Source organism: Pararge aegeria, chromosome 24 (assembly GCF_905163445.1).
Source record: "Pararge aegeria chromosome 24, ilParAegt1.1, whole genome shotgun sequence".
Taxonomy (NCBI): domain Eukaryota; kingdom Metazoa; phylum Arthropoda; class Insecta; order Lepidoptera; family Nymphalidae; genus Pararge; species Pararge aegeria.
In genome coordinates, this window is record NC_053203.1 from 5198726 (window position 1) to 5224174 (window position 25449).

At 36.4% G+C, this 25449-nt stretch overlaps 1 protein-coding gene across 3 annotated transcripts; it reads left to right on the forward strand.

The window, feature by feature from the left end:
* The first annotated feature begins 3626 nt into the window (after positions 1-3626).
* On the forward strand, positions 3627-24901 carry LOC120634578 (glycine receptor subunit alpha-4-like). Of its 3 annotated transcripts, none has more exons than XM_039905297.1 (9): positions 3627-3787; positions 13667-13923; positions 14747-14930; positions 16169-16395; positions 17846-17928; positions 19384-19518; positions 20541-20717; positions 21270-21475; positions 23395-24901. In XM_039905297.1, the coding sequence occupies exons 2-9, from the start codon at positions 13832-13834 to the stop codon at positions 23566-23568; spliced, it is 1278 nt and encodes a 425-aa protein (XP_039761231.1). In that variant the 5' UTR covers positions 3627-3787; positions 13667-13831; the 3' UTR covers positions 23569-24901. The 3 variants fall into 3 exon arrangements, with proteins under 3 accessions (XP_039761231.1, XP_039761229.1, XP_039761230.1); XM_039905295.1 differs by lacking the exon at positions 3627-3787 and adding an exon at positions 12738-13003; XM_039905296.1 differs by lacking the exon at positions 3627-3787 and adding an exon at positions 12738-12940.
* The last annotated feature ends 548 nt before the right edge of the window (positions 24902-25449 follow it).

Consider the following 25449-nt stretch of genomic DNA (forward strand, 5'->3'; position numbering starts at 1 on the left):
TGTTTTTTATTTTATAAAAGTTCTGTCAAGAGCAATTTCTCAGGTCAACAATTGTAGGCAAATTTGAGGTTTATTTCACTATAGATAAGATTGAATTTACTCTGATGTTCAAGTATTTCGATACTCTAAAACGACTTCGATTGTGAGCGTTCAAATCTTGTACTGAGGAACAGATGTGTCTATATTCAAGGTCAAGGAAGATAACGTCTAAAAAACACGTGGAATTGTGTTTAAAATTTTTATAGTAATAAATGTACCACCTGATGGTAAGTGGCAATCCATGTAAACAGCAATGTGTAAACAGCAACACTTCGCAGGGCATGCAAGGAACGGGTACCTACTGCAATATGTCGCCCTGTGTCCATAAACCTGAGATGTATGTGGAAATAAGCATTCCAAATTCAAAATTCATTTATATCAAGTAGGCCTAGTTTATAAGCACTTTTGAAACGTCAAGTCAGTCTGTTTGTAGTGACTACCACCGGTTCGCAATGCAGATTCCACTGAGAAGAGCCGGCAAGAAACTCAGCAGATTGCTCTTTTCCAAAAGCATTATATAGTTTAACAATCTTTAGAATTTTTCTGTTTTGTGAGAGATGAGAGCGGAGTGGCCTGCTTCCAAGCAGCCTTGTCGTTAAGGAATTCATCAATCGTGTAGTAACCACGATCATTGCGGTAGGACCCTGTAACAAACAGTTATACTACTACTAAAAATCGTGTTACTTTTATTCGATAGCTGAAGAATAGATTACTTGAATTTATAATCAGACGGCCAACTGGTGCAGTGGGCAGCGACCCTGCTTTCTGAGTTCAAGGCCGTGGGTTCGAATCCCACAACTAGAAAATGATTGTGTGATGAACGTGAATGTTTTTCAGTGTCTGGGTGTTTATCTGTATATTATAAGTATTTATGTGTATTATATTCATAAAGATATTCATCAGCTATCTTAGTACCCATAACACAATATAACGCTTACTTTGAGGCTAGATGGCGATGTGTGTTTTGTAGTATATGTATTTATTTATTTGTAAACGTTGCTTTGTTATACGTTTCTTTCTTTATGTACTTTTTGTGGTGTGCAATAAAAGTATATTAATTCATTACGACGTCCGATTTGCGCAGTGGGCAGTGACCATGCTTTCCAACTGAATGGAGTTCAAGACCGTGGGTTCGATTCCCACAACTGAGAAATCTTTTTGTGATGTACATGAATGTTTTCCAGTGTCTGGGTGTTGATATTATGTATTTATTTATAGAATTCATAAAAATATTTATCAGCCATTTTAGTATCCATAACACAATCTACGCTTACGCTTACGGACTAGATGGCGATGTTTTTATTGTCGTAGTATTTAATATTTATTATCATTTCATTCATCATTTCTCGTATTGAAATATGTCGATAGCATTCAGTGCAAAATATTCCAATATCATATATCATTGATATACTTGAACTGGGCGCGTTCGTTTGGAAAATTCGATTCAATTAGCAGCAAACCTTAATAATTAAATCTTCCAATAACATAGTATAGCAACCGTACAGTTCGGTAACTGTTGGATAGCACAATACCTTGCTACAACAAAACTTATAAACAGTTGAAAGACATCGTTCTGGCAGGTCGTGATCGATGTAACTTTAATTTATCATCCGGTGTATGAACAATTAACATATTGTTATTGCTTAACTTATCATTATTAGCGTATTTAGGGGTAAAAAAATGGGTCGCAGTCTTTTTGTGGTCTAGGGGTCAGCATGTAGAAGTAAGAATAAGAGAAGAAAGAAAATACCGGCCCGGGTTTAGGAAAATGGTGCTGACAACTTCCATCCCTCTAACAGCATTTAAAAATGCTTAGTTTAATTTTGTAGTAATCACGAAATAGCATTATTATTCACAATTTTCGGGTTAGACGGGGTTATACTTCTCCTATTCACTGTTGCCGTGCTTTCGCAGGTGGACACGTAAATTGAATCACTTGTCATGGGATATAGTTTTTGTCTCCTGTCTATGCTTGCCCTACTTACACTATGGCAACGACTTCGCATTTCGCAACATACGGTTATCGAAGTTTCTGAGGGTAGATCTTTAATAATTTATATGTATACCTTAATAATAAGTTTAATATGATTGCTAATCAAATAATATAAGTTCAATATGATTTCTCTGTAAGTGAATATGTAAATTATTCTTTAAGAGAAATAAATGATTCCTTAACCTGAAAGCATGTTTCTATACTGCATGCTTGCTAAGCCGTGTCACTGGGTCGGTGGTGGGTGCCATCTAATAGGATAAGCTGGACTAGCTAGGTCGAGACCTTGGGCTCTTTTCCTACACGCCATACGGCCTTTTCATTGACCAAAATTGATCGCACTTCTTCATAAGAGGCTCAAAAGACATAATTAAATGGTGCAAATACAAATGAAGACATGTTTTGACGGCATACACACTCCACAGCTATCTAACAATTGTTAAGTTTCATCACCAACACTTTATCTGATTGACGTCAACCGTTAATCCATACTAATGTATAGGGAGTTCCCAAATTCACGGTCCTGGGCCGCTTGTTTCCAGGGACTCCCAACGAATCGTCAATATCTGTAGCAATCCTTTTTTTTAAAGCACCGTACGTCTAAGACTCTGCTGTCTGTCTGCCTTTTTTGTTGAATTGTATTTCTATCTATACTTTTAATAAAACTAACGGGTCAAATTCTGTACCTTTTTTGCAGGGCACTCTATAAACTGATACTGAATCCAAAGCTTTTTTTTTCATTCTGTTTCTCTCTCTCTGTCCGTCTGTATCATGGACGCGCGTCACGCGGGACTACTGAATTAATTCAAATTAAACTTTGCACGCCTTAAGTTCATACTACGAGGTTGCACATAGGATATCTTGTATCCCGAAAATGTACCGGAAACAGTTTCATGATGGCTTAAAAAAAGTGTTATTTTTAAAGCAGCTAAACTGATCTTTAGAAAATGTTGCTTGTTAGCTTGCATCCTGGAGACAGCATAATTTGAAGCCCTAAATAAACCTTTCAAACGAGATTCTTTAAAAAAACAAAGTAACATGTAAAAGATACTTGTATAATAAATTGAAAGTTGTGGCTCCTAATATCCCCGTATCCGAGAAAAAGTGTTTATAAGCTTTTTCACTCAATCTTAATAATGCAACTTCGTACGGAACTCTTCGTGTTCATGTCAAGTCATGTTTGGTCTGGTGAGTGGCTTTGGCCGTGCCTAGTTACCACCCTACCGACAAAGACGTGCCGTTAAGCGAGTTAGTGTTCCGGTGCGATGTCGCGTAAAAACCGATTTGGGGTATGAATACTAGGGAGTATTCATACCCCAAATCGGTTTTTAGGTATCGGTTTACAGGTTAGCCCGCTATTATCTTGGACTGCTTATTACTTACCTGGTGAGATTGCGGTCAAGGGCTAAATTGTAGTGGAATAAAAAAACACACTCACATACACACTCCCATCACCCGCACACACACAAACACACATGCACACAGGCACGTCCAACTTTGAAAATAATCGCTAATCGCTTATGTTCCGCTTATAACTTGTACCGTGCATCGAAATTTCCACCTAGTTTCAGTCTTTCACGACAAGCCAATATGGCAACTCAATGTATTTTTTTAGTCAATAGAGAAAGTGGAGTTTCGTTGTCATTTTTATGCAAAAGTTCTTAATTTTTCTTTAAAAAGTTGAGTGTCAATGCAGTACTGTGTTTTAAATGTGAATTCAGTGATAAATTAACTAGGATGGTGACGTAAACAAATTAAGTATCAAGTTTTATTATTTAATAGGATATTGAGAAATTTAGAAGTAAAGTATAATAGTATAATAGTAGTAGGTTTGTCTTTTAATTATCATAATCATCGTAACACAGGAAGTCCACGGTCCACTGCTGGACAAAGGTCTTCCGAGTAAGTGATATAACGCAGAACGGACAGAAGCGTCTTCTGTGCAACTACTACTATAATGAAATTAAATAATGATTATTAGCGTATTTGTAAAAATCCTGATCAATTTAACAAAATATCTGGCTAATATGAATTCATACTTATTAAAAGTTTAATTATTTTACCACCTTATAAAATTATTGTAACAAAAGCATAAATGTTTAAAAACAACCTAGTAAACCAAGTTACCATCTCTAACGGTTTCTTAGTAGTTATCACTTTACTTTGTGCACCATCCGCTGTCCGTATAGGTTACGTTTTCCTTAGGTTGTCTGTAAAAGATCACTTCAAGTGATAAGGCCGCCTTTGCACCCTAACACTATGCACCTTGGTCTGCGTTTTTCTTTGCGTTGTTTCTTTGTGTTTTGTTGCAATAAAGTTATTCTATACATTTCACATATAAAAATTTAAACAACCAATATTAAACTTCTATTTCGCTTTCTATTTTCATTAGTCACTGAGGTCTTATGATCTGACAGTGACCAAGTTGCCTTTTACAAATGTTGTGAAACCCTAAAAAGTTATGTAGAAATACTCTTGTCAGCTTGCGGTTACTGTGTAAATGGGTTACGAGGTTCGATTCCCGGCTAAGACCAACAGTTGTAAAGTGGGTGTTCTGTCAAAATAATTCCAGTACCAGCCTGATATAACCTGTTATATGTGATAACAATCGCTTAAGATCCTGACATTATCGGATTTAATTTCGGTATCATCATCTTCATCCACAAAATTCTATAACAGTCCTCTACTCGACTATACAAACAGTGCGAGTTGCCACTAATGACTTATGGTTCCGAAATGTGGTCGCAGACTATAGGTCTCATAAGAAGGCTCAGAGTCACACAGCTGGCGATGGAGAGATCTATACTCGGAGTATAGCTACGTTATTAAATCGGGAATAAGGACGTCACACTGTCCAAGGAGTCACGAAGCTGAAGTGGCAATGGGCAGGGCATATAGCTCTGATAACCGATGGAAGTCGGGGCCCCAAGGTGCTGGATAGAGACCTAAACGCAGCATGGGCGGTCCCCTGACGAGGTGGACAGATGAACTTCAAACGAGACGCAGAGAGCACTGGGCCCAAGCGTTATAAGACATTGATATTCTGAATTCCCTACATAAGATCTATGCCGAGCAGTTCACGTCCATTGGTTGACATGATGATGATGTTAAAGAGTGGACTAAAGGCCTCACTACGATAAGCAGACGGGATTGTGATCGCAATAGACGGTAGTAGTGCCAACAAAGGACGCTCCCCGTTCTCTGTTATATTAGCTTAGTCGACTGGACGATAACCGCGCGAACAGGAGGGTTAGTTACAACTGTATTCTGATTTACAACGGTGCAATTTGTAATTAAGCAAAACAGATAAATTCTTAAGATTGTTAAACTATAAAAATGATGTTGGAAAAGAGCAATCTACTGATTTTCTTGCCAGCTCTTCTCAGTGGAATCTGCCTTTCAAACCGGTGGTAGAGTCATTACGAACAGACTGACTCGACGTTTCAAAAGTGCTTATAAACTAGGCCCATTTGAAATGAAAAGAATTTTGGTATTTTTTTTTTTGTAATTTTTGATGCATTTAATAAGGATTATTTCACGCAATAACTACTGAACGAATTTGATTAGAACTTTTTTTTTTTTTTTAAGTATATAGACAAGTGCTTGACTGCAATCACACCTGATGGTAGGGAAGACGGAAGATGGGAGGGCATTCCTGGCCTTTGCGGTGCGGATCAGAAAGGAAGTAGCAAAACGCTTCGTACGTGTTGATGGTATTTCAACCACGCAAGCAAGCTCTCAGGCAAGCAGCTTTCCTCTCGATGTTTTACTTCACCGTCGAATCAAGTGATATTTGTAATAACTTATTAATATGACTATATTTAATAATTAATATGTGACGTATATAATATTAATATTATTTAATAAAAGACTTGGAGTGTTATATAGGCTTGAAGTAAGTTCTTCAACATCTAACATCTCTCTCTGCACTCGGACGCTGGGACATTATTTTGCCTAAGATAGTGATAAAGGATAAACTCTACATAGTCTACATATCTAATGATTATGTGACATCCGCACCGTATTAAATTGTCTAGGCAGGGAAACCTTACGAATGATGCGAGTGGGTATTGCTAATACGTACAGACACGACGTTCGGTCTTGTATTTGAAGATATAGTATATCGATATCACTAGCTGATGATTACGGCTCTGCCCGCGTTTTTATTCAAAGCTATTACTTGTCGCTTTTTTCGGGCTAGCACGAGCAGGATACAAAAATTATATCCTCAAGGGATATAATGAACGTGGCCACATGCTTAAGCATAAAATAAAAAGAAGCTCGGAAATATGGAATAAGAGAAATAAGCTCCCGTTTATTATTACACATATATTATTTGGATATTATTTCCACTTGAGCACCAGTGCTCTGAGAGTTGATAAAGCTGTGTGTGAAAATACATTTTTATCCTTTCACCAGGGATATAATGGTCTCCTGCCCATGCTAGCCGTGCTGGCATGATTAGCTCTGTGTTTTTAAGTAGGGGTACCAGGTTCAAACAGCGGGAGGCGCAAATTTATGATTTTAGAATTTACTCTGGTCTGATCTGATGGAGGCTAGTTACCACCCTACAGACAATCACCTACCTCTAAACGATTTAGCGTTCCGGTATGTCGAGCAACAGCTTAGCCGCCCTTTACCGGTAGGATGGTGACTAGCCATGGCCGAGGCCTTTCACCTTCTTCCCGCGGGTATCGTACGAGGCGACTAAGCGAATATAACGGAGAACTGACAGCAGAGTTTTTCTGTTCTACTACTACCATCTATTATGATTATACAAAAGGCGGCCTTATCGCTTAGTAGCGATCTCTGCCAGGCAACCTTAGGATAAGGAAAACAAAAGGATAACAGACTGCAGGTTGTGCATAAATAACAAAAAAAATACATACTAATAATTACATACTAATACTTGGTATTATGTATTAATTTATTTATTTTGACGGCCGACTGCCGCAGTTGCCAGCGACACTGCTTTCTCAGTCAAAGGCGGTGGGTTCGAATCCCACAACTGGAAAATGCTGTGATGAACATGAATATTTTTCAATGTCTAGGTGTTTATATGTATCTACATTCTAAGTATTTATGTATATCATTCATAAAAATATTCATCGGTCATCTTAGTGCCCATAACACAAGCTAGGCGATGTGTGTATTGTCGTAGTATATTTCTTATATTTATTTATTTATATAAAAAATAAAAACAAAATAATATAAGTACTTATTAAGTATACTTAAACATATCATAAATACATTAATAACAGTAAACACTATAACAAGTAGTCTTTAATGTAAACTAAGTGATTTTTGACAGCTTTCTTAAATATTTCAAGTGAGCCATCACTTTATATATTTAGCACCTATAAAGAAAACAAAAACATCACCTATAAAAGAACTACACTTCGCAGGGTATGCTAGAAGCACGTCCTTCAACATGCTGCCCTGTGTCCATCAATTGGCGGTGTTGTGCCACAAGTGCCTGTAATTAAACCAGCGACCTCTGCTGTCAGTTTGTACGCTTTTATAATATGATTCCTAAGGTAATTTTGGACCTACCAATGCATTAGTTTAAAGAATGTGTTATAACACATTTATTACAGCGAGGTTGACAATACAATTGACGAATTTCTTAATGACAAGGTTGCTTGGAAGCATCCGGCTCCGCTTTCATCTCTCACAAGATAGAAAAATGAATTTTGAAATGTAAAATGTAAATTGTTAATGTTGGAAAAGAGCAACTGCTGAGTTTCTTGCCGGCTTCTTCTCGGTAGAATCTGCCTTCCGAACCGGTGGTAGAGTCACTACACACAGACAGACTTGACGTTTCAAAAGTGCTTATATTAGGCCTACTTGAAATAAATGAATTTTGAATTTTGAATTTTGACCATGCTCTTCAGACCGAATACAGCAATGCAACAATGCTGCTTAGCGGCAGATAAGCATGGCGACAGTACTTCCCCGGACGAGTTCTGTCACAAAAAGCTTTACTACTACTAATAATGCGGCTATTGATGACGTGGACGTTTCGTTTCTCGAACAACCACCAATACGTATATTAATCATTCACGAATGTTTAAAAAAAAAAAAATTAAATTGATATTAAATTGAAATTGTATACAATAATAATATGTTAATCCATCACTTGTCAACATATAAATCACAATTACAATGCCAAAATTAAAATTATTTCTTTAAACTACATATCTCAGTTGAGTATGAAAAATGAAATTTAGTGATGTCACACACAAATTCGTCTCATGTTACATACTTAGAGATCTTTCACGGAATAAAAAAATCACAGTTCATTTATTTCAAGCAGGCCGAGTTTATAAGCACTTTTGAAACGTCAAATCAGTCTGTAGTGACCCTACCACCGGTTAGAAGAGCCCGCAAGAAACTCAGCAGATTGCTCTTTTTCACTATCATTTTATAGTTTACACTGAAAAAATATATATATAAATATACTACGACAATACACACATCACCATCTAGCCCCAAATTAAGCGTAGCCTGTATTATGGGTACTATATAACACTTTTTTATCGGCTTCGTACGCTCAGGTTGCCTTTAAAAGATCACTTTTAGTGATAAGGCCGCCTTTGCACCCTAGCACTAAGTACTATTACTGTTTCCCTTGTATTTTTCCTATTGTGTTGTTTTGCAATAAAGTTGCCTTTTTCTATTCTATTCTATTCTATAAATACTTATAATATACAGATAATAACCCAGACACTGAAAAACAATTATATTTATCACAGAAATATTTTCCAGTTGTGGGAATTGAACCCACGGCCTAGGACTCAGAAAACAGAGACGCTGCCCACTGCGCCAGTCGGCCGTCGAATTATCGCTTTTTAAATAGTTTTAATGTTATTGTTTTTAGCCAACTGGTAGCTTATTGTAAAGTTTGATACACATGGCATCACTACTTTTTGTGAAGTGAAAACTCTTTGGAGGGTGTTTCTTCACTAGTCGATCAATATCTCTTTTCCCTGTCGGGTCGGTCTCAGAAACCTTTGTGGATAGGTGGAAAAGTCATGACTTTTTACAAAAACACATATTTAATAGATGTACAAGCAGGGAAGTGTCAGTATACGTAATTTTATAGAATGTGGCGTGCGTACCAATATACCTTTACACGTATACATGTTTATATCTATATATATAAAAGAGAAAGTATGTGGGTATGTTCCGTATAGGCTCCGCAACGGCTGGACCGATTTCAATGAAACTTTCAGGGAATCTCCAGATTGACCTGGCGAGTAATCCTGTACAGTTTGGTTAGGATCGGAGCACTCTTCCTATTTTTGAACTGTCGAATACGGCTTTTATTTACTATGATGATATTCTATTGTTGGGACTTGGGTGTACATGGGTGTAGATCTCACCCGCCATCCGAACATCTTCACCCGCTGGAGAAGAGAATAGAAGAGAATGATACGGAGAGAAATAAATGATTTAATATATTATGAGACTTCAATTTAAAATTTAATGATTTAAGTTTATTGTTTAAATAAAATGAAGCAAAATCTAGCCCGGCGAAGCGGGCTGGGTACGCCAGTATATTATATATATACGAACTTCTGTCCAATCAATATTGTCAATAGCAGTCACTAACCTACATTGTAATTAATCTGATTACAATTTGTATTGCGTTTGTGTTTAAACATGACCATCAGCTAATTCACGTCCTGTTGGTCGTTTAACTCGTTAGTTTAGTGGTTAGCATGTTCATTTAAAGATCACGAGGTCGATTCCTTGGTCAATACATGTTCGGTTTAACCGACTTCAAAAACGAGGAGGTTCTCAATTTGTCGGAATCTTTTTTTTATGTTTGTTACCCGATTACTCGAAGACGCGTGAACCGATTTGAAAAACACTTTATTGTTTTAAAGGGCATACTTTCCAGGTCCCATTTAACTTTTATCGAAATCGGTTGAGCTGTTATTAAAAAATCAACAATAATGTAAACCAAAGTAGCAATGTTTTTCTTTTTAGTTCCTGGGCGTATGTTGAAGTCGGTTTATTTTTAATTTAAAAATAGTTGATATGTTATGTATTTTACTGTGAATACCAGCCCGGCGTAAGATAGGACGTGCTCCAACACTATGCCTCGGAATGCAACTTAAGCAATTATGCTAAGCATATTTACTAAAACGTATTTTAAAATTACTTTTGCAAGTTTAGACGTGCGTTTTTAAGTAATTAAAATATTACTTGATTCAATGGTGAAGGAAAATATCGTGAGGAAATCTGCATGCCTGAGAGATAATGTTCTCAAAGCTGTGTGGAGTCCACCAATCCGCACTGGGCCAGCGTGGTGGACTACGTCCTTAACCCCTTCTCATTGTGGGCTCTGTAGTGGGCCGGTAATGTGATGATGATGATGAAGAGTATTTAAAATTCTTGATGAGGTTAACATTGTCACTTTTTTCTATCGCAAAAAACTCTGACTGTTATTCCGATTAAAAAATATTTTTTTACTTTGGAAACAAAACTGTGGAGGACAGTTACAGGCTTTTTGACATCTTTAAACTATTCTAAGACGGGTGGGGCGTCGCGGTGGGCCGTGGTATATTATGAAATTTATCAGCAATTTACCTGCCAATGTTTTTGCCTGAATATGTGTATAAAATGTAATTTAAATTTAAAAATATACTACGACAATACACACATCGCCACCTAGCCCCAAAGTAAGCGTAGCTTGTGTTATGGGTACTAAGATGACTGATGAATATTTTTATGAATTATATATACATAAATACTTAGAAAATACATATAAACACCCAGACACTGAAAAACACTTAATGCTCATCACACAAACATTTTCCAGTTGTGGGAATCGAACCCACGGCCTTGGACTCAGAAAGCAGGGTCGCTGCCCACTGCGCCAGTCGGCCGTCAAATTAACAATAACTTTCTTGTTTTAACATATTCAACCATATTAGATATATTCTAACAGCTAATAATGTCATTTAAAAATTGTCAATCAGTTAAAGTTGGATTTGCTAAACACATTGTCACAGAAATAATAATATGATGTCATTATTATTAATTCTGTGACATTTTATTAAAAATCATGATAAGGTTTCATCACGAAAACTAAGTATTTGAATAAGAATTAATACCACGACACGAAAATCCAACTTTTACTTCCATCGGCATTGGCGATCTTATTAAATTTTAGAACTCAGAAGCTGCTATTGTGACTGCTATGATATATATTTTATTTTATTTATATAAACTTATAACCCCTTCTCATTAACTCTTTTATTTTTCTTTGATTACAATTAAGAGTATTTATTAATTCATTACCTCTAGATTTTTTTGTAGGTAATAACGAGAGCTTTTATCAATTAGTACATATTTTTATGTGTCATCAATATTTTTCTTAGCGCACGCAAAGTAGGAATTGATTTTTTTAGGCTCATTGGGTTACATTATTGCAGATCCTAATTAAATTAATTGTTCAAAAAAACTAAAAGAAATTAGTTTAGTTTATTAGCGTTAATAGCGTTATTTTTAATTTTTCTTTATCTATTATTTTTATGGGAGCAAAATTAATCGGTAACTCATTCTCCATCAAATTTCTTAATATGCGAGAAATCTGCTAAGGATAACATATAGTTGTAAATTAAAATGAATATCATTCTTGCCTTATCTGAAATCTATATGATGAAAGTTATATAAATTAACAAAAATCTTATTTTGCCAATCGAAAAATGGAATAATCTTATCAAATTAGTGTTGTGTTGTGTAGTGTACTGTGAACAGCCTGTTAGCGCAGTGGGCAGCGACCCTGCTTTCCCAAGACCGTGGGTTAGATTCCCACAACTGGAAAATGTTTGTGCGATGAACTTGAATGTTTTTCAATGACTGGGTGTTTATCTGGATATTATAAGTATTTATATGTATTTTATTCATAAAAATATTCTTCAGCTATCTTAGTACCCATAACACAAGCTACGGTTACTTTGGGGCTCAGATGGCGATTTGTGTAAGGTCGTAGTATATTTATAATTATATTATTGTCATCGGTCCTCGATATATCTACAAAGTTTGAATGAAATCAGACTGTTTGAAGAGGTACAGACATACATGTGAAGCTTATTAAAAGCGTGTAAAAACAAAAGAAAATATAGCTAAATATACTTACTTACTAATATATATAATATACTTCCTGATTACTAAACTTTCTATAGATAAAATAATGGTTAAAATCGGTCCAGTAGTTTCGGAGCCTATTAGCCAATAGAAACAAACAATTAAAATACTAAGTATAGATAAGTATAGATTAGAGATGTATTTGTACTTGTACTTAGCCCTTGACATGCGAAAGAAAGCCTTCACAAGCGACAACCTTTTTCCAATGTATCTTAATAGAATCTTTTCTGCATGTACAGTTACACGTGTTAATGCGTTTATTATGTTAGGTAACTTCTTTAAAAAGATTACAGGTAAGGTCGAGCCGGTCTCCAGCAGAAGAGACGCGTCAACTGTCTCCGTATTAAAGAGAACGATAACATTTAAAATATTTCAAAGTTTACATTTAATATTAAATAAAAATAAAGCATCATTCAACAGTCAATAATAATAAAACTTATTTTAATAAATAAAGTTTAATAAACATTTGTTGTCAGTTGTGATTAATATACAATAATAATAAAGCGTATTTTATTAATAAATAAAGTTTAATAAACACTGTCGTAGTGATCCATTATAACTATTAAAAATTGATTTGTGATCAAAGAATTGCGTTAAGTCAAGTATGGTTGGTGTTGGTGTATAACCGACGAATCTTGCCTTGTTGTGCTGTTTGAACTTAAATTTTATTCACTTATAGTACATCTAAAGCAAGTTCGTGGATTTTAGCTAAATTAGTGTGATAAAAGTACAGAAAGCTTATAAATTTATGTGAGTGTGTGTGCATTTATAATAATGTGAGAGAGAGTATATAAGTGACATTAACCCTAATAGGTCAGGACCAAATCGTTCTGTATAAAATCCCAACTCAGTATACTAATCATTTTGGAAAAATAATTTAGCAACAAAATTAATTTACTTATTGATTATATTTTTAGTGGTAAGTAGTATAGCTTTTAGTGATAGAGCTCGTCCGAGGAAGTACCAGTGTTCTTGTTTCTGCCGCAAAACAGCAGTTTTGTGTGGTAACCGTTATATGCTGGCGTCCAGGGAATCGAATCAAGAACCTCGTTAACTTAGTTAAATACGCCAACCAAATGTCCGACGAGGTAGTTTTATTTAAATTTGAATAACCAAAAGTTTTGTACCAATATGACCAATAAGACGGCCGACTGGTGCAGTGGAAAGCTACCCTGCTTTCTGAGCCAAGGCCGTGGACTCGAACGAGTCCCACAACTGGAAAATGTTTGTGTGATGAACATTAATGTTTTTCATTGTCTATATGTATATTATTCATAAAAATACTCATCAGTCATCTCAGTACAATGAACACAAGCTACGCTTACTTTGGGGCTTAGATGGCGTTGTGTATATTGTCGTAGTATATTTATTTATTATATGACACAGTATGGCAGCGTGTTTAAAAAAACCAAACCATAATTATGGATAAACTTCTTAAAAAAGAAAAGTTTCGAATTTAACACGTATTTTTTTCAGGATTCGGGATATTCGCCTGGTAAAGCGTATCTCAGTGGATTCTTCCACTGAATCGAATAAAAAAGAAGAAAATAATATTAACGGAAAATGTTAAAAAGGTGATATTTGTGGAAACACACGTGGGACACGAAATTAAGTGTTACAATTAGTTGAAAACTGTGCAAAATGAAGTGCAATATAGAGTTTATATTATCCTTTATGGTACCTTTGCTTCTACGAATGGTTAATGCGAGCAGAGTTCATGCTGTCAGCTACCTGTAAGTAATCCTTTTTTTTTTTTAATATGCAGCAAGCTATCTTATGATAGATATAACAATATCATTGAAGAAGGATTAATAAAATAAAATTAATTAACAAAATAATATTACACTAGCATAAGTTATTACCCGTGTCATTTCTGTTTTTTTTTAATCCTGCAGGAACTATTTGCCCGCCAATTATCGGTTTTGCTTAAAGAGTAATGTTTAGCTTAAACTTGCATAGGTAAAAAAGTCACAAAGGCTTTTCCGGAATTAAAAATTTTCTACGTCGATTTGTGTTTTATAAGCTATAATTAAAATAAATTTTATCAAGATCAGTACATCAGTTGAGCCGTACCTTTAAAAACAAACAAAAAAAATGCAAACGTGTGTTTGTTTGTTTGTTCTTATACGCAAAGCAACCAATCTGGTATAACTTTGGCATAGAGTTAGTTGAAAGGACGGAGAGTAACATACATAGTCTACTTTTAATTTACATAATAATATAATCCTAAATCTTCAGATCGAGGGACAGACAATAAAAAGGAGAGAAAATAAATAATGATCAACATATTTACGACAATTTAATTACAACAATCTCGCTACAAGAAAAAAAATTAAAATATTCTACAGATTAAGAGTCGTGCTCAATTCTACAAATTATGGATCTTAATCACCTTACTCTCACTACTCTTAATCCATAATTAGAAGAGAGAAGAGATTTTCAATTGGTGTTTTGTAGCGATGCTGAAATTCTGTATTAGTTGAAATGTAAATTTTTATGGAAATATACATACTTTGTTGGTATATTTTAACTCTCACAAAGGCATTGTATTTCCAGTAACAATTCAACATCACAAGAGATGGAGTTTAAGTCGGAATCGAGCTTGTCTCTGCGAGACATTTTACCGGTAAAGGCCAAATACTATGATAAGAACAGAGCCCCCAAGCTCTTGGGGCAGCCTACTATAGTATACTTCCACGTCACTGTGTTGTCTTTGGATTCTATCAATGAAGAGAGTATGGTGAGTTGGTTTCTCGATACCAGGATTATAACCAGGATTAGGTGGACTCTACGAGTCATAAATTAACGTATATTATACTACGCTAATTTTTGACCATGACTATGGCATATATTAGTGTTTGTGTTTACTTTGTTTTATACTCTGTACTACTTCTATAGAGTATAAAACAAAGTCACTCCCACTCACACAGTTTGTTCGCTTAGAATTTTTAAACTTCGCGATGGATTTTAATGGAGTTTTCAGCAACAGATAGAGTGATTGAAGAGAAAAGTTTACATGCATTAAATATGCATATTATAAAAGAGAAAAGCAAAGTTATTCAAGAATTTGTTCCAGCAGTAGTGTCGTAGTAACAAACATAAGAAAAAATTGTGCTTACATTGCAAACCGCTGGCTAAACCCAACGAGATACTACGCCAAACTACTGGGGTGGGTTAACTTTACCAATTTTTTTTTCTCCAATATTCGTATCCACTACAAACTAATCTGGTTGGTTAAGAGCATTCAAAGATGATAGCGAGCTAACATGTCAGGTTAGGGTTTAGGCAGATATAAGAAGTCCATATCCCTAAGAGAGATATTTCTATCAACATCCGCCTGTACTTAGTTGGTTTAATATATTAAGGCAAAGTTTTCAAGTGTTAGCTAAAGACACTGTTGAATAGATTTATTATTTAAGGATTCGTTTCTTATTATTTAAGAGTTCGAATCCCAGGGCTTTTCCAAGTTATATGCGTTTTAAGCAATTAAAATATCACTTGCTTCAGCGGTGAAGGAAAACATCGTGAGGTAACCTGTATATCTGAGAGTTCTCCATAATGTTCTCAAAGGCGTGTGAAGTCCACCGCACTGGGCAATCGTGGTAGACTACGGCTTTAACCCCTTGTCATTGTACAGGAGAACGGTGACCTGTAGTAAATAAATAAAATAAATAAATATACTACGACAATACACACATCGCCATCTAGCCCCAAAGTAAGCGTAGCTTGTGTTATGGGTACCAAGATGACTGATGAATAATTATATGAATAACATCCATAAATACTTATAATATATAGATAAACACCCAGACACTGAAAAACATTCATGTTCATCACACAAACATTGTCCAGTTGTGGGAATCGAACCCACGGCCTTGGCTCAGAAAGCAGGGTCGCTGCCCACTGCGCCAATCGGCCGTCAACCGTAGTCTAGTGGACCGGTATTGCGTTAATATGCTGATGCTGATGATATTACAGACATATGTGGCGGACATATTCCTCGCCCAGTCCTGGCGAGACCCTCGTCTCCGTTTACCAGAGAACATGCACGAAGAGTACAGAATCCTCGACGTGGACTGGCTCAACAACATTTGGAGGCCCGACTGCTTTTTCAAGAACGCGAAGAAGGTCACCTTCCACGAGATGAGCATACCCAATCACTACCTGTGGCTTTACCATGACAAAACTCTACTATATATGTCCAAGTAAGTACAAAATATTATTCCAAATGTATTTTTTCCGCTACAATTTAGCCCTGTGTTATATAAGAATGTAGTCTAAGTTCGTAGTGGGATTATATAAAACCCTGAATCCTAATCGGTTTCTAAGTAGCATCTTACGTCTTTGATGGTAGGGTTGCAACTAGCAATGGCCCGAATTGCCGCAAAAGAACTACGCTTAACATTGAGGTCATTCACAATATTCTTTAATATCTTTTTCTATCTTTCGCTTGTAGTGCTAGATAAAGCTATTTCGAGAGATAGCCTGATCCAACCAACTCTGTTCAGATAAACAGTCCGTGGTGCTGGAGATTCTATCACTTCGTTTTTTTTTTATTACTACAAGTTAGCCCTTGACTGCATCTCATCTGGTGGTTGCAGTGCAGTCTAAGATGGTAGCGGGCAGTGGCGTGCACAGTGTTTTTGACCAAGGTATGCATAAAGCAGGTACATGGCATAAAATGGAAAAAATCCCCTCCAATACGAGTTATATACAATAATTGTAGTGCTTTTCTGCATGTATGAAGTGCACGCCTCTGGTAGCGGGCTAACCTGTTAGGGAGTATCGTAGTCGTACCCGTAATCGGTTTACGCGACATCGCACCGGAACACTTAATCGCTTAGCGGCACGTCTCAGTCGGTAGGTTGGTAACTAGCCACGGCCAAAGCCTCTCCCAGAGAACCACCAACCAAAGAACCATCAGAGAACAGGAGAACAGAGACCAGAAATTATAAATATTCAAATTGCCCTGCCGAGAATCGAACCCCGGACCTCCCACTTAAATTTACAGTACTCACCAGGGAGGTCGTTAAATTAAGTGTTTAGCTGAACGAAATCTAAACTCTTCTGCCTGAGCAATCAAATCTAATTTTGCTGGACGGACCTTATAGTCTTCTGCGGTGATAGCATAGTGATTAGGACTTCAGCTTTACTTTCGGGGGCCCTAGATCGAATCCTAGAACTTACCTCTAGCTTTTCTGAGTTATGTGCGTTTTTAAGCAATAAAAATATAACTTGCTTGAACGGCGAAGAAAACCATTGTTGGCAAACCTAAGAGTCTTCGATAATGTTTTCAAAGGCGTGTGGCGTGCGGCCTAAGCCCAACCCATTGTGGCAACTGGCAGTAGACCTGTGTCCTGTAGTCGGCCGGTAATGGGTTTATCCTATCTTACCTACCCTCCCCATTCAGCGGCATAGAAACCGAAGGGATAAATTTGAAATTAAAGAACATAAGATAATAAAATAAAGATGGAGACAATTTTTTTAAACCGAGTGTAGGGCGACTAAAGTGAGGTTGTTATGAAAGTTGATGATGGTAAAAATATGATATAAAATAGGCACTACTGTCTACTGTTATAACAATAAATTAAAATAACTGACGGAGATAATTATGATCACTAAGAAGAAATTAAAATTGTACTTATTACGTTTCAGATTGACGCTTGTACTCTCATGCGCTATGAAGTTCGAATCTTATCCTCACGACACTCAAAGCTGTTCAATGATGATAGAAAGCTGTAAGTAAGAGTTAAAAGTAGATTAGAAAAGAATAGTTTGAACTAAGTTGAGACTTTGGAAGAATATAATAAACCTAAATATAATAAGCTGCTTTCTGAGTCCAAGGCCGTGGGTTTGATTCCCACAACTGGAAAATGCTCTTGAGATGAGCATGAATGTTTTTCAGTGTCTGGGTGTTTATATGTATATTCTAAGTATTTGTGTATATTATTCATAAAAATATTCATCAGTCATCTTAGTACCCATCACACAAGTTACGCTTACTTTGGGGCTAGGTGACGATGTCTGTATTGTCGTAGTATATTTATTTATTTATTAATAAGGATTTGCTTTAACAGATTCATAATATTAGAAAACCGTAAACCTTGAAAATTCATAGCTAATCTATAGTCTGCAATTTATTTAATACAACATTTTTAGACGTCAGATCGTATTAAGTACTGCTCTTCAGAGTTGGAAAAGTTTAGCACAGCTAAATTAAATCTTCATTAGCAGGGCTAGCACAGGCAGGGGACGAAATTATATCCCCTGAGGGGATATAATTAACGTGTACGTCGTACGTATAGTACGGGGAGATGAAATAGAAGAAGTTTACCCTCGAATATTACACATATGTTATTTGGATTGGAGTTGCTAAAGCTGTGGTAGAAGATAAATTTGTATCCTTTCCCCGGGGAGATAATTGTCTCCTGCGAATGCTAGCCGTGCTAAATCATCATCATCATCATCATTTCAACCAATGGACCTCCACTGCTGGACATAGGTCTTTTGTAGGGAGTTCCACAATCCATCCATTCCAAATCCTGGGCCGCTTGCCTCTAGCGACTCGCCTGATGAAATCTGCCCACCGCGCTGGGGGCCCACCTACGCTGCGTTTACCGGTGCAGGGTCGCCATTCCAGCACCTTAAGGCCCCAACGTCCATCGGTTCTCCGAGCTATGTGCCCTGCCCATTGCCACTTCAGCTTCGCGAATCGCTGAGCTATGTCGGTAACTCTAGTTCTCCTACGGATCTCCTCATTTCTGATCACGTAGAGAACTCGAAAAGAGAAGAAGAAAAACTCTTCGAATTTACCAGCTGTAATAGAGTCGTACTTATTTCTGTTATTCATTATTTTCCCTTTTTTCAGGATTAAACCCACCCTACGTTATACCACAGGAACCTATTTGCGTCGAATAATTATCGCGACCTCTAAAAACATTTCATAATTACACGGGCACCTAATTAAGATGGCCGCGATATTCGGGTATACAAAAGTTAACGATTTCCTAGCATAGCTCTCTCCAACGCCCGCTGAGTGACTCTGACCCTTCTTATTAGGCCCATAGATAACTTTGCGCCGTGCTGAATGTATTGGATTAAATTGGTTTGATTAATTTCGGATGTAGCTCACAAAACCATAATAACATTAAGTTATATTCAATATGACTTTGTTTATAACTTATATTTTGCAGTATCGCACACAGTTCACGATCTGGTTTTCATATGGAACTTAACTGACCCGCTGGTGGTTAATCCAGACATCGAACTGCCACAGCTGGATATCTCCAACAATTACACTACGGATTGCACCATTGAATATTCCACAGGTAAGGTATACTAACAATTGAAGCGGTGATCGCCTGTGGCTTTGGCTTACCTTTCGAAGGACCGTTTTAGAGCCGCAGCCCCACCTCTAACGCACCTCTAACTTCGGAGGTATTTGTGTTTTAATTAATGAATATAACTTGCTGTAAAGGTAAAGGGAAATATCGTAGGGAAACCTACATGCCTTAGGGTACTCCATAATGTGCTACAAGCGTGGTGGACTACGGCCTAAACCTTTCCCATTCCGAGAGGAAACCCGTGAGCTATAGTGGGCTGTTAATGGGTAACAACACAAAGGTAGCGCTTATTCCACCAACAAAATTTTACCAATGGGGGTCGACGATGAAAGTAAATAAACATGCCAAAACCCAGAGAGAGTACTTTCTTCAACTTTAAGGCTGATATTATGTTCCGCCACATATAACGAGGACTAAGGGCAACAGCTAATATTAAACCCTATATCTTATGAAAGAGGAGGCCTATTCCCAGCATGTGAATAGGTTCAGGATGATGACCATTAGTTATTAACTTCCCACGATCGTAAACCAAAATATCTGCTCATTATTAATCTAACGACGTGTGATATAATCGGAAGCATCGCCATATTCTAAAGTTTTGTAATCTTAACACCTAAACAGCTTTCTCTGAAGAAAGAATTTTTTTTTTCTCTTTTTTTTTTCTTTCTTTTTCTTTCTTTTTTTTTATTTCTCTTTTTTTTCTATTTCTTTATCTTTCTCTTTCTCTTTTTCTTTCTCTTTCTTTGTAAAAGACAAGACAAACAGCATTACTAATATCAAAGTTTGAACGCATTTGAAGCTTTTTTGACTTAAAATGGTTATTTAATTGTTTTAGTAAAATCAACAAGAAATATTGTTTCGGTTTTTATTTTATTTCATTCAAACGTATTCAGTTATATTTACTTTTATTGAGTAACAAGCATGCACTCACCGAAAATCACACACAAACAACTTCACAAACTTTCATTGATATTATAAGTTGTTATTTCGTTGTCTTTCTCTTCTAGGTAATTTCACATGCCTAGCCGTGGTATTCAACCTCCGTCGTCGGTTGGGTTACCATCTCTTCCACACCTACATCCCATCGGCGTTGATCGTCGTGATGTCCTGGATATCTTTCTGGATCAAACCTGAAGCTATACCAGCTAGAGTCACTTTAGGTGTAACATCACTTCTGACATTGGGTAATTATTTACTATAATTCACTAGGATTTCTTCTTTATAATAATACTATATATAAATTGATTATGTCCTTTCCACTCAGGTACTTTATATTTTTGTTTTTAAAACCATTAAGTTGCCCGATAGCTTTCTCAGCGATAAAACCAATTGCTACAATATCTTACTTTTTAACTGTTAGAAAAATTATTACAATTTTATTTAATCTTCTCACATGTTTCAAGTATAGCCATTTTATGAAGCAACATTTGACTGCTGTCCACGTGGTTTTCTTGTACAGCTAGTCGTCATAACTTCTCAAAAAACAAAAGTAGTAAGGATTTTGGCGTCTCCATGTGGTGATAATAATTTATCACCACATGTAAAATGTAAAATGTATCTAATGATACATTTTACATACAATTTAGTTTTTTAAACATGAGTTACATTAATTGCATACCCAGAAGCTTTCTCATCATTTCAATTTCTCATTCTTTATACCTACTTACTTGTTAAAAATCCTTGCCAACAAAAAGGTTATCTTTATAATAAATAATGTGTCCAAGATCGTTTTGCAGCAACTCAAAACACGCAGTCCCAGCAAAGCTTGCCACCAGTGTCCTACGTGAAAGCGATCGACGTTTGGATGTCATCGTGTTCTGTCTTCGTCTTCTTATCTCTCTTCGAGTTCGCTGTAGTCAATAACTACATGGGACCCGTGGCCACTAAGGCTATGAAGGGGTACTCTGATGAGGATCTGTCAAGAGAGCTGGATGCTTACAAAGTAAGATCTGATTTGGAATATATAGTAAGTTTTTTGCAGGAATCTCACATTTAATTTCAAATCAGTGTTGAGCACAGTGGTATTATTAGGTGGAGGTCTTGGGTCGATCCTGTGCAATTCTGGAATTTGGTAATTGCACGCTTCGCGAAGCGAAGCGTTGAGGTGGGTACAACTGTCAGTTTACGCACACCGAGTGATTCTCCAACTTTAAATGTCACTTTTGTTATTCTTTATTGCTTTTATAAGTGAATATAAATAGACAAATCTTGAGAAAAAATACTATTTTTAGCACTCATGATATTTTTAAACCCCTTTTTTATTATTTAAACTGATTAAAAATTTGTTAAAAAAAGTTCTGTCTCGGACGTCCGTGTATGTGCGGATCCCGTATCTTGTGGTCACGATAACGAGCGAAATACTTCACTTATCGAGTAGGTTTTTTTTATAGGATTAAGTATTTGAGGAATAGAAGCCTATTACTTTTCACGGTATAATTAGATGTAGTTTTATTATTATTTACATATAATCTCTATTTCATTGTAATGAATAAGATTAAGAGGCGTGCACTTTTTGATTTTCCAACTTTTTATTATTTCTGAATTTTCTCTGGTTTGATCCGGTTGGAGGCTTTGTTTTTAGGTAGTGACGAAGACGTGCAATCAGGTGATTTAGGTTTGGTACGATACCGCGTATACACCAATTAAGGTCATAGTTTTAATGTAACTGCCCTAACTCTAACAGTTTAGCAGGTTAATCTGTTAGAGTTCATCAGACATCTCAAAACTAAATCATCACAATCAAGGGGTCACTTGAGAGAAATAAAAAGGAACTATGTAAAAATTACATCTAACGTGTGAACTTCCGAAAAGCGAAGGTCAAAATTACGACCTGCAAAGACGTTCGAAAATTTCTGTTACCGATTCAGCGCTATCGACTATCAATATTTTGATAAGGCTTTGGGGTTTCAAGGTGTTGGAGTGGCGCTCTCCTAGAAAGCGCATTGTTCAAAGCGCAAGCGCATTGTTTAAAGGCGTGCACTTTATACATGCACAAAAGCACTGCTTACCCTAAATTCGATATATATATATATATATATAGCTCGTATTGGAAGAGGATTTTGCTGTTTTATGCATACCCTGATAATAAACCCACGCCACTGTTGGTTGGTGGATGGTGGTGTGACTCGAGGGGAGGGGGAGATTGTCAACCATTCAATTTCAAGCGGTGGTGAAGCTTAAAAGCTCAATAAGTTTAAACTTTACATAAAACTTAAGCATATTATACATCGTTTGTACCAGGATAACATAAACGATAAAATATTATGGCACACAATACTGCTAATTACTCAATGATGCTTCAATTCGGATTGGTGGGCTTTATCAATTATTATCAGAATTTTGGTTGGATCTCATAATCCTTACTCGATCATCCGACCAGGTCCGACCAGGTGGACTGACGATATAAAGCGAGTTGCAGGGGATTGCGGGATACAAGTGGTACAAAACCATAGCGAGTGATTACAATAGACCTATGTCCAGCATTGACCGTTCTGTGGTTAAGATGAATGAATGAATGTATGAATACACGTTTATTGTACACCACAGACAAAATTCGCAAACATAAATTCAATAGAGCATTAAGGTAGAAGGTACAACTTGGCGGTCTTATCGCTTTATAGCGATCTCTTCCAGGCAACCAAAGGCGTAGAAGAAAAGGATGCTTGGTTGGTTGTACAACATATAGAAATATGTATAATATGCTATAATCACATAAACAATATAACATATATAATGATGATGATAGAAATCCCAAACTTGGGCCAATGAGAGAAAGACGAAGATTTGAACATTGAATTCAGAATTCAGCTCCAATGCCGTATCACACCATGATTTTTCTAACAATGTGCTTTTACCTTCCAGCATATATTTCCAAACTCCGTGGATCCTCGGGCCAGTACGTCCGCCTCGCTCCCACAATACGACACTTTCTGTAATGGAAGGGAGACAGCTGTATACATCGATCGCTTCTCCCGATTTTTTTTCCCATTTTCCTTCTTCATCCTAAATGTTGTGTATTGGTCAACATTTTTGTAAACTTTTAGTTTGATAATTAAAATTCAAATAATTTCAATGAGATTTATAAATGCTTGTAAGTTTCGACTCTTAATTGATGTTTAAGGAAATTTGTTTGTCAACAAATTGTTATAATCTTTGTAGTACTTATGTACATTGGTAACGACCGAGTATGTTAAGGCCATTATATATATTAAGCAACTGTTTTAATGTTTTGTTGTACAGATGAAGCGTTTTTGATTCATTGTAGAACTTTGAGGATTCTTGCGGTTCCAATATTAACGATAAGATTGTCCGGCTTCCGTTTTCCATCGTAGGTATATGAGAAATATATTTTGCATACTATGTTGTTTACAAGAGAAATGAATTAATTACTGCCGCAAAAACCAATTAAATTGAATCCCCTAAAGTGTAATTTTTGATTTAAGGATTATTTAACTAAAAACAACGCCATATTGTTTTTCTAATGCAAAATGTCCGGATTCATTTATTTTTGAATAGATATTTAGTATTTACAGAAAGTAAGTAGTTATAAAGAACTTGCCAATTTTATAGTAGTAAAATTAAATCGTTGATTTTTTGCTATTATATTTGAAAGTTTCGTAGGGCGTGTAGTTATTTTATTATTATATTAAATAAGTATGTGTTGTAACATAAAGCTGTTTATTCTATTTCTTAAGATTTTCTGTAAAGTAAATTTAGATGAGAGTATTATATTTGTGTTCCATAGAAATATAATATTATTTGGTTTTTAGTGTAATTTTTTTTACGTAAACGGTGGCTGCCACTACATTAGAGATATGCGATTTAGCTAAACCGAACTAAAGCTAAGTCGTTTTCCATCAAACGGAGAGAAGCAGAGCGGAAAGCCGAATGATGTAGTGGCATTCTTAGCTCACTCTCCCTCTAACTAGTATGTAAAAACTAAGCTTATTGTAAAACCTTTTTACCACAAGCTTTACTAAACTGAGTTATAAAAATAAATCAAACCTGTTGGAGGGTTTGACGCAAACGCAATACGCAATACATCTCTGGTGGAAAGCAGCCTTTACTCTTATATACAAACATACTTCTAAGTATTATTAAGATGCATTGGAACGCAGTGTTTTTTTTTCCAATTTTTCCAACCAATAAAATTTTCATTCTTACAGTCGTTGTATGCTTATCGAGTATCGAAAATCTGTAATGTCAGAGTAAAATTATCCATATACACTTAGCCATAAGGTTTAAAATCGTTCAAACTTCTACCATCAGCGCTACTAGCTAGCGGAACAATGATAAAAATCAGAATTAAAGAATGGAAGACTTTATTAAAAACTTCATCATCACATCATCATCACATCAACCGATAGACGTCCACTGCTGGACATAGGTCTTTTGTAGGGAGTTCCAAGTTCCACGATTCTGAGCCGCTTGGATCCAACGGCTACCTGCGACGCGCTTAATGTCGTCTGTCCACCTCGTTGGGGGTCGACCAACGCTGCGCTTACCAGTACGGGGCTGCCATTCCAGCACCTTGGGACCCCAACGTCCATCCTTTCTCCGAACTATGTGCCCGGCCCATTGCCACTTAAGCTTCGCGACTCGTTGAGCTATGTCGGTAACTTTGGATCTTCTACGAATCTCCACATTTCTGATTCGATCGCGTAGAGATACTCCGAGCATAGCTCTCTCCATCGCCCGCTGAGTGACTCTAAGGCTTGATTAAAAACTTAACTAAAAAATATTCAACCGACTTGAAAGACGTCCCAGACTTGAACACCTGAATGGTAAATAGGTTTTATTTATGTGTTCCCTAGATAAGAATTTCCGTACATCTCCATGAGATCCCCTTATTAAATCATGACATGGTGACAATGAGGCAACCTCCAGATACCGTTTCAAGCTATGAAATTAATAAAT